Source organism: Cornus florida, unplaced genomic scaffold, assembly GCF_030987335.1.
Source record: "Cornus florida cultivar Cherokee Brave unplaced genomic scaffold, ASM3098733v1 CherokeeBrave_3.0.0_Hap2_Chr10, whole genome shotgun sequence".
Lineage (NCBI taxonomy): Eukaryota > Viridiplantae > Streptophyta > Magnoliopsida > Cornales > Cornaceae > Cornus > Cornus florida.
Window position 1 is genome coordinate 64,460,805 of NW_026775580.1, and position 10,037 is coordinate 64,470,841.

Sequence of the window (10,037 nt, forward strand, 5' to 3'; positions counted from 1 at the left end):
GCCAAAATAAAACAAAGATAACTTTGAACCCCCAACTTCAAACGATCATATCTCACTCATTTTAACTTCAAATTAGGTCAAATTTGAGTCTATTTTCAAGGTTTTTGAGTCAGATTTCCAATGATATTAACCACACTCAAAAATTCTAATCGTATAGAAAGTTATACCATTTTTAGTGTGAACTGCTTCGGAAATCTTTTAAACCAAAGAGGGCAATTGTGTAAAATCCTCATTCTTATGTCTAGAACCTTGCGACATGGGTTCAAATTACCATTATGACTTATGCTGACCTATTATGATTCATTTAGAGTTATATTATTCATTTTCATGCCTTAGTTGACCGTTTTACTCTTGGGTATTCTCGAGTTCTAGTAAGGACCCGATTAGTAATTCGAACCCCGAGTTTGGGTCGTTACAAAACCCTACTCCACCCCGTTAGAAAATCCGTTATACCAACTCCGCCCCTATCCTGGGACGGATTTTTAATTGGTGCACCATTTCTGCTCATACTCCGATAATCAAAGTACTGACTCCGTCCCATGTAAGTTTAATTGAGGGGCGGGTTTTGCCACTTTTATTATGTAGTAAAAAAAATTAGCCCAATATGTTCAAATTGGATTGATAAATAAGCTGGTCCAGCTTTTAAATTACTAAGTAGTGAATATTAACTGGTCCAGCTTTTAAATTACTAAGTAGTGAATATTGATATATTTACTTACACTTTTTTTTTTTTTTTTCCCGAAAGGTATATTTACTTACACTTCCAGCAAAGTAATATGAGTTTTAAAAATATTAAATATTATATATATATTTATATATATTAAAAGGTAAATATATAATTGCGGCGAGGTCAGGATGAGTTCATTACTAAATCCACTCACGCCCCAAACTCATTTTGGGTTTTCAATTATTTTACCATATATGTCCCAAACTCATTAAGGCTATCAAATTCGCCCTATTATGGGCGGGGTGGAGCGAAAACCTGATGGATTGGGAGAAATTGTCATCCCTAGATGTAATAATAACGTAGTTACCATATTATCTCATTCATATAAATGCAGTCAAATGGATTCGACTTTTGAATGCTATATTAAGAAAGAATATATATATATACACACACACCCCTAAACGCGTTAGGATGTTTTTCCACCTATATCTATGATTTTTTTTAATTATTATTTGGAGAGTTGGTATAAATAAGGGCGGAGGGAGCTAGTGCCCCCCCCCCCCCCCCCCAAACTTCTTATTTATTTTTATTTTTTTAATAGTATATGTATATTTTTTCAAAAGTCCAAAAATGCCCCCCCTGAATTTTTTTTTTTTTGCCCTCGTATATTAGTAATACTTTAGTGAATCAAGCCCATTTAAGTCATTCACCTACAAAGTACTACCAAATAAAGCCCTAACAAAGTACCATATATAGCCCAATAAGACAAAAAGCAAATAACAAGTACGGTGGAAGTGTGGAACCAAATAAGGTCAAATAAAAATTCATTTTCTGTCTTCTGATTTTCTAGTTTCTTTGCACAAAAGTGAGATACGAAAGCAAAAGCTTGGACTCAAAAGTCACGCCATGGTTATGCTGCTTAGCCTGCTTATGCATATCATTATGCTCAGATTTTAAATCTCCATCGTTTGCGACGGATTTGGAATTGGAAGGAAGGATACCCAATTTGTTTTGTTGTTGATTCAATGTTTAATTTGCAAGTAAACCCGAAACCGTAGTGTTTTTTTTTTTCTTTACTTGAATCAAACTCTCAGAAACTTTGAGGAAAACATGGCATACCCAAAATTCCCACTATACACTACCCTCTAAAGATGTTCACAAGTTTGATGCCAATATAGTTTTGTTTCGAGTGCAAATAGGAACTTGCTGATCAACAGCTGGAGGTTTTGATTTTATGCATTTTTTTTTTTTTTTTTTGAACCATTTCTCTAAAGGGATGGAAAGGAAAAAGAAGAAAAAAGCCCAACATATCTTAACATAGCCAAATAGTTGCATTTGGCATTATTGTAATGAATGATGATTTATATTTGCTTAACACCAAATTGAGAATTAGGAGAAAATAAGATGAATTAGGTACTCAAACCTGGGCTGTTTGATATTGAAAGCAGTTTTCTTGTTCTGGACTTGATTTTTCGTTTTTCCAGTAACGGGGCTTGAAGCCTTGGATCATCCCAGATTGATTTCTTGTTATATCCTATTCTAAGGATGATTTATATATTTTAGTTTTTATCTTACTTGTTTGATGAATATGATAGATAAATTGAGTAATTATAAGTTAGTTTTTTAATTTTGTTATATAGCACAACCCTTTATTAATTTTTCAGCACAAAACTTTATTAATTTTTCAAATATTTTTCTGAGAGTTTTTTATTTTTTATTTATTATGTCTTTTGGATTTTTAAAAATTTTCTAATTTTGATCATGATATTAAGATTGGGTTAAATCATTGTCACTTGAATTGGGCATTTTTTTCTAAATTTTTATTATGTAGTTACTAGTTAGCACTTACTTTCCAATCTTTCCTAATACATTCTAAAAGAAAAGATTGAGTGGTTTAAATAAAATTAATAAGATTGAAATGTCCAACTTAATTATTACATGTAAATAAGCATTTTTTTTATTTTAAACAGTTATGGAGAAATATTATAAAAGAAAATCAGGGTTAGCACCTCGACCACCTCTGATAGAGAGAGATGATGATCGAATATTGAAGCAAAGTCGTTTCGACATTAACTTGGAAAATCTTCCGGCGGATCCAGGATTACGAACTCAAATCTTGGATTACTATCATAATATTCGATATAACATTCGTAGAGCATATTATCTTAAGCGTCCTTGTCAACCAATACTCCTCGTTTTCCCTATACGAGTTTTGGGAAAGCATCACACCGTTTTAACCCTACTTGGTTTAGTGAAATTCTAATTGGCTAGAATATAGTATAACCAAAGATGCAGCGTTTTGCCTATGTTGTTATCTTTTCAAGCCGGATATTGGAGAACAAGCAGGAGGTGAATCTTTTGTGGGTGAGGGGTTTTCAAATTGGAAGAAGAAAGAAAAATTTCAAACTCATGTTGGAGGTCCCAATAGTGCCCACAACCAAGCTTAGAGATCATGTGAAGCTTTAGTGAACCAAAAATAATACATTCAAACAATTTTATGCAAGCAGTCGCACCAATCTAGAAATGAATATCGAACTCGTTTGACTGCATCAATTGAATGTATCCGATATCTTTTATACCAAGGACTTGCCTTTCGTGGTCACGATGAATCTGAAGATTCAAACAATCAAGGGAACTTCCTCACACTTTTGAGATTCCATGCTCATCACAATGAGGATGTTAGAGCTGTTGTATTGGAAAATGCTCCTGAAAATCTGAAGTTAATATCACCTATGTTTCAAAAAGAGATTGTAAATGCCATTGCAATAGAGATTGTCAATTTTATTATTAGAGATATTGGAGATGGATTTTTTTCTATTTTAATTGATGAGTCTCGTGATATATCGATAAAAGAGCAAATGGCTATTGTGTTACGTTACGTGAAGAATGGAAGTGTCATTGAACGTTTTATTGGTATGGTACATGTTACTGATACAACTGCTCTCTCACTCAAGATGGCGATTGATAATGTATTTTCTACACATGGATTGAGCATTTCTAGATTGCGTGGGCAAGGCTATGATAGGGCTAGAAATATGCAAGGTGAGTTCAACGGTCTCAAACCGCTTATTCTGAAAGAGAATGAATTTGTTTTTTATGTTCATTATTTAACTCACCAAATTCAGTTGGCTCTTGTTGTTGTGGCAAAGAATCATGGCTATATTTTCACTTTTTTCATATTTGTTGCTAATGTGGTGAATGTAGTTGGAGCCTCATGTAAATGTCGTGATCATATGCTTCGCGAGAAACAAATTGCTGAAGTTATTGATGGATTTAACAAAGGCGAGCTCACAAGTGGGCAAGGCCTAAATCAAAGTACTTCCCTTGTACATGCAGGAGACACCCGTTGGGGCTCACATTATGGAACTTTAATTAGCTTGATTACATTATTCTCATCTGTTATTGCTGTTCTTGAGTTTATCGAAAAAGGATTGAAATCTGATCAAAGAGGCGAAGCATCTATTCTACTTGGATCAATACAATCCTTTAATTTTGTATTCAATCTCCATTTGATGAAGACATTGTTGGACATGACAAATGAATTATCCAAAGCACTACAAAGAAAGATCAAGATATCGTGAATGCCATGAACTTGTCAAAGTATGTAAGCAACGACTACAAATGATGAGGGATGATGGATAGGATTCTTTGCTTGATGAAGTTTCTTCCTTTTGTGAGAGACATGAGATTGATGTTCCCAACATGGATGATATGTTCATTACTCAAGGACGACGATGACGAAATATGCAAGAAATGACAAACTTGCATTACGATCGTGCTGAGTTGTTTTATTCTGTCATAGATATGCAACTTCAAGAGCTAAATAATCGTTTCAATAAGGCTAATACTGAGTTACTTCTTTGTGTGGCATGTCTATGTCCAGATGATGTATTCTTTGCTTTTGACAAGCAAAAGATCACTCGCTTTGCTGAATACTATCCAAAAGAATTTTCTGCAGCCAAGCTCATAGAACTTGGTAGTCAACTTGAAACTTATATTCTTGATGTGTACTCTAATATCAGGTTTGAAGGATTCTGCTCTTACAAAAAAAATGGTTGAAACCAAAAAAAAAAAAAAAAAGACAAGGTATATCCATTAGTGTATCTACTTGTGACATTGGCATTAATCTTACCAGTCGCGACTGCCACGATGGAGAGGGCATTTTCTGCTATGAATATTGTAAAGAATGAATTGCGTAATTGGATGGGAGATTAATTTATGAATGATAGCTTGGTTGTGTATATTGAAAAAGAAATATTTAAGGGCATAGATAATGAAGCTATCATTCAACGCTTTCAAAAAATGAAAAGCCGTCGAGGGCAGTTGTAATTGTATTCAATGAAATATTATCAATCAATATTTTGGATCTTATATGTGTCAAGTATTCTACTTTAGTTCTTTTTATTTAATTATCATATCAACTTGTTACCTGTTTAGTCCTTTAGATAAACAAATAAATTCCTTTATGGGATTTTCAATTCACATTATTGAAGAACATTTAGTTTCCATCTTAGTTTAAGATAAAGATAATAGAATACAATCTTATCTGCTTTGGTTGTCAAGACTCACTATACGCTTGGAGACTCAGAGAGTGGGTATGATTGCTTTGGAATGGCTCCTGGACTCCTAATTCATCCAGTATCTCACCTTGCCAGGTAATTCCTTTTTTTGTCTTTTGAAAATAGTGACTTTGCTATGTTTTTATTTAATTTTTTTTTTTCTTCGTCTTGTTTGTCTTTTGATGTGAAAATTATATTTTTGCCATTAATTTTTTTTTTTTTTATCCTATCAAATACACTGTGTGACAACCTTAAATTTAGTTTGCTTCATTTTGATAATAATTGAATTTCTTATGTTTTTTTGAGTAACCGCTGCGCAGAATTTTCTTAAGCTGAAAACTATTATTCCATTTTTTATTATTTTAACCTTATTATCACGCCCTATGATTTTAGGGTGTGACACTATGCCCCTTGGAATGAAATCCTGGCTCTAGGTATAAAGCAACCATTTCCATTTTGTTAACAGAGGTCAGGCTGCTCTCTATTAATTGTCCCTTCCCTAATAGCCAACTATACTGTTTATGTGTACAAAAGTTCACAGAACCAAACACATTTATCAAGACTGTCTAATTAGTTACTTATTATTTGTGAATACAAGCTGGTTATTAATAATACCATAGTTCTTACTTCTCTCTTTTTGTTTCTTTTCTATAACTCATTCTTTTATCCCTGCAACCAAAACTATAATATATAAATTCAAATATATATATTTGAGTTTATGGGTGGTGATAAAAGATTTGGTGATCGGCTCACTGTGAGCATACTGTTAGAGCCTAGAGGGCACTCGAATTGTATTTTACAAATCTTTTATAAGATGGCTGTAAAGACTGTCCACTAATTGTATCTTAAGAATATATTATAAGATGGTTATAAAGACTTTAGGACAGTTTTACGGTGCCTTTCTATTATACAAAAGTTTCTTTATTTTTTCTTACTCTATTACTCTATTTTCATTTTCGAACTCTATTTTCATTGTATCATTTACCGGCCTATAATTTTCAAACTCTATTTTCATTGTATCATTTACCGGCCTATAATTTTATAATGCTTTATTTATACTATTTATATTATGAAATGCAAATATATTTATAGGAAGACGATGGCACTCCACTTTTCTCTAATTAAACTCCCACTTATATATTTCTTTTAAATAAAATAACAAGAAAGTCATTCAATTCATTAATGCACTATTCTTTATTTTATAATGTCATAACTACCCTTTATACAACTTAAATATTTTTTTACCTTCTTTAGTTTCTTTACTATTTTTTTGTCCATGTGCTATACTTTCTTTTCTTTTTCTTTTCGAATGTCCTCTCAAAGAAGATAATTTATTTTATACTGATAATTTTATTTTTGGCAGTCAAAAGAGATAATTTATTTGTGACTTTTTTTTGGTGCAATCAAAATAAATAATTTATTTTACAAAGTTGATTTTTTTTTTTTCAGTCCCGTCAAAAGAGGTTTTTTTTTTTTTGTGATTTTTTATGGTCCCATCAAAAGAAATAATTTATTCAATAGAAATATATATAGATATCTATTTTAATCCTCTTTTCTTGTATTTTTTTTATCTTGACAAAAGAGATAATTTTTTCAATAAATATTTTTTATTTAGATTTTTTTTCCCTGTCAAAAGAGATAATTATTTTAATAGTTACTTTTTTATTTTTGGTCCGGTCTTTTTGGTCCTGGAAACAAAATATTATTATTATTTATTTATTTTTATCTTGCCAAAAGAGACCTAAAATATTAAAAATTAGAGATAAGGAGAGTAAATTTAAAAGGACAATAGTGTCATTTAAAAAGTAATAATTATTTATTTGTAAAGTTAAGGTTATAATTGTCATTTCATTTAAGATTATAGTCCAAATATAGAAAAATGGAGTGTCAATAGGGCCTCCCTATTTATAAATAAGAATATACAAAATCCTCAGCTCGATCCACCTCCAAACGTAGAGACCAGAAAGGGCAATTCCCTAACGCTGCATGGCCCAATTAACCACAGCATGATGTCACGCCCCGCCTATGGAGGTTGTGCCACGCAGGCGACACGCAGACGCTGAGGAGGACGCTGCATGGCAACTGCATGGCAAGTGGAGTTTCTAGAGTCTTCCGGAATAGTCTAGAGTTATGTGGAAGATTCTAGATATGTGTAGAAATGTGTAGAAGTGTGTGGAAGGTTCTAGAGTTCTCCAGAGTTTTGTGGAGTAGTATGGAGAATTCTAGAATGTTGTAGATACTAGTAGATAAGTATGGAAGTGTGAAGAAGGTGGGAGAAGATTCTAGATAATCAATCTCCACCGTTGGTTAGAATGCATCCTAGCCGTCCATTAGGGATGGGGATGCCTATAAATAGAGGTAGGACTTCATTTTGTAGGAAACAAGTCCTGGAGTGAGTCTTGAGAGCCTTGTAGAGAGCTTGAGTGTTAGCCTTGTACAAAGCATTCTTTGAAGTAATAGAAGTGTTCTTTCCTTGCCAACTTAAGTGCCTTAGTGTGTGTGAGTGTGCAAGCCAAGTGAGGAGAGGGCGAGGGCAACTACAACACTAGTAAGCGCACGAGGGGAGTGTGTTGGCTAAGGTGTGCACGGGAGTTAGGCTGACCAAGTACTTGCGAGAGTGAAAGCAACGTCTTGGTGCCGCACGGGAGCAGCTAGAGTGGTGCTGAAACTCTAAGCTCGTGACAGTTGGTATCAGAGCAGGTTCGTCAAGGGAGCTTTGTTGGAGTAGACATGGCTAGCGGAGGAGACCACCAAGTCCACGTCTTGGAGCAGAGCTTGGAGGAGAAGCTTGCCACACACTTGGTCTACACGGAGACTAAGTTTAATAGGCTCGAGAGAAGGATGGCGGAGCTCTACGAGCTGATTGATGGCATCGCCAACAAGGCGCAAGAGAAAGAAAGGGACTTGCATGATCGGGTAGACGACTTGCGCATGGAGATTGCCGAGTGCAAGAAGGAGTTCTCTCAGGCGCGCGAGGTCGTGGTGAAGCCAAGGAAGAAGAAGGCGCCGGAGCCCAAGGAGTACGATGGGGCAAGGAATGCGCGCCAGATTGACAACTTCTTCTGGCACATGGAGCGGTACTTCGAGTGCATGGAGATCGAGGATGATGAGGAGAAGGTGCAGACAGGCACTATGTACCTCACAGACACTGCCGCTCTATGGTGGAGGCAGCGCTTCACCGGTAGGGGCGCAAGAGCAGTTGATACATGGGAGGAGTTCAAGAGGCAGCTCAAGAGGCAGTTCTACCCTGAGTGCGTTGAGGACCTCGCCATGATCAACCTAAGGCGCCTGAAGCAGAAGGGCAGCATAAGGGAGTATGTGAAGGAGTACTCCAACTTGATGCTGGAGATCCCAGAGATGCCGGAGCGGCAACGTATGTGCTTGTTCATTGATGGGCTGCAGTCTTGGGTGGCCACGGAGCTAAGGAGGAGGGAGCCTAGAGACTTGGCATCCGCAATGGCTATAGCGGAGCGCCTCGAAGACTTTAGGCGCGATGACAAGAGGGCCACGTCTCCCAGGAGGGACCACGGCAAAGGTGGGGGAGACCGGCGCTTCAAGAAACGGGGCTCGCCCAAGTCTAGTGATGATGAGCACAGCGATGAGGAGAGACGCCCACGCCATGATAAGGGCAAGGACCATGGAGAGAGGTCCAAGGCTAGTGGCAAATGGGAGCGCCGCGATAAGGGCAAGTGGGAGCCGAAGTGCTACTTGTGCGAAGGGCCGCACATATTGCGACACTGCCCCAACAAGAAGACCATGAGCGCCCTTGTGAAGGATAAGGGCAAGGGCAAGGTGGATGATACGGGCAGCGACGAAGACAGGTGCATGGGGGCTATGCAGATGCTGAGTAGCATGGCGCATGACACCAAGAAAAAGGGTAAGGCAAAGAAGGTAGCTGGGGTGCGCTATGTGGATGCGCAGGTTGGTGGCAAAGCCGTGCAAGCGTTGGTAGACACGGGCGCTACACACAACTTCATTACCCCAGAGGAGGCGCAACGACTTGGCTTGGAGATGCGCAAGACGGAAGGATGGATCAAGGCCGTCAACTCCGAGGAGGCACGCGTGAGTAGAGTGTGCAAAGAGGTAGAGCTATGCATGCAAGGATGGAAGGGCAAGGCCGACTTCCAAGTTGCGGAGATGGACGACCATGACATGGTGCTGGGGCTGGAGTTCATGGACAGGAACAACGCCGCGCCACTACCATGCCTTGGTGCGTTGATGATACTTGGAGGCGAGGAAGGCAAGGCCGCATGCATGGTGCCGCTCGTGGGCAGGAAGGAGAGTCCAGAGGTGGCAATCAACACGATGGAGCTCGTGAGGACCTCACATCTCCCGAAGGGCGCTCGTACGTTTGGGCCAAGGACATATGCGCAAGTGCTGATGACCTGCGAGAGGCTGGGTCAGCTGAAGAAACCGTGACGAGGGCGTCACGGAAATGGGTGGGGGAGAATGTCACGCCCCGCCTATGGAGGTTGTGCCACGCAGGCGACACGCAGACGCTGAGGAGGACGCTGCATGGCAACTGCATGGCAAGTGGAGTTTCTAGAGTCTTCCGGAATAGTCTAGAGTTATGTGGAAGATTCTAGATATGTGTAGAAATGTGTAGAAGTGTGTGGAAGGTTCTAGAGTTCTCCAGAGTTTTGTGGAGTAGTATGGAGAATTCTAGAATGTTGTAGATACTAGTAGATAAGTATGGAAGTGTGAAGAAGGTGGGAGAAGATTCTAGATAATCAATCTCCACCGTTGGTTAGAATGCATCCTAGCCGTCCATTAGGGATGGGGATGCCTATAAATAGAGGTAGGACTTCATT

At 37.8% G+C, this 10,037-nt stretch overlaps 1 protein-coding gene across 1 annotated transcript; it reads left to right on the top strand.

The window, feature by feature from the left end:
• The first annotated feature begins 2,956 nt into the window (after window positions 1-2,956).
• LOC132277724 (uncharacterized) lies at window positions 2,957-4,248 on the top strand. Its single transcript, XM_059779567.1, has 2 exons — window positions 2,957-3,016; window positions 3,175-4,248. Exons 1-2 carry the CDS (start codon window positions 2,957-2,959, stop codon window positions 4,246-4,248), a joined length of 1,134 nt encoding a protein of 377 aa, XP_059635550.1.
• Window positions 4,249-10,037: the final 5,789 nt, after the last annotated feature.

Excerpts from the sequence above, each read along its gene's own strand:
- LOC132277724 (XM_059779567.1), top strand. The coding sequence starts at position 2,957 with ATGCAGCGTTTTGCCTATGTTGTTATCTTTTCAAGCCGGATATTGGAG. Across the intron at positions 3,017-3,174 it reads TATTGGAGAACAAGCAGGAG|TCGCACCAATCTAGAAATGA; the intron begins GTGAATCTTTTG and ends TTATGCAAGCAG.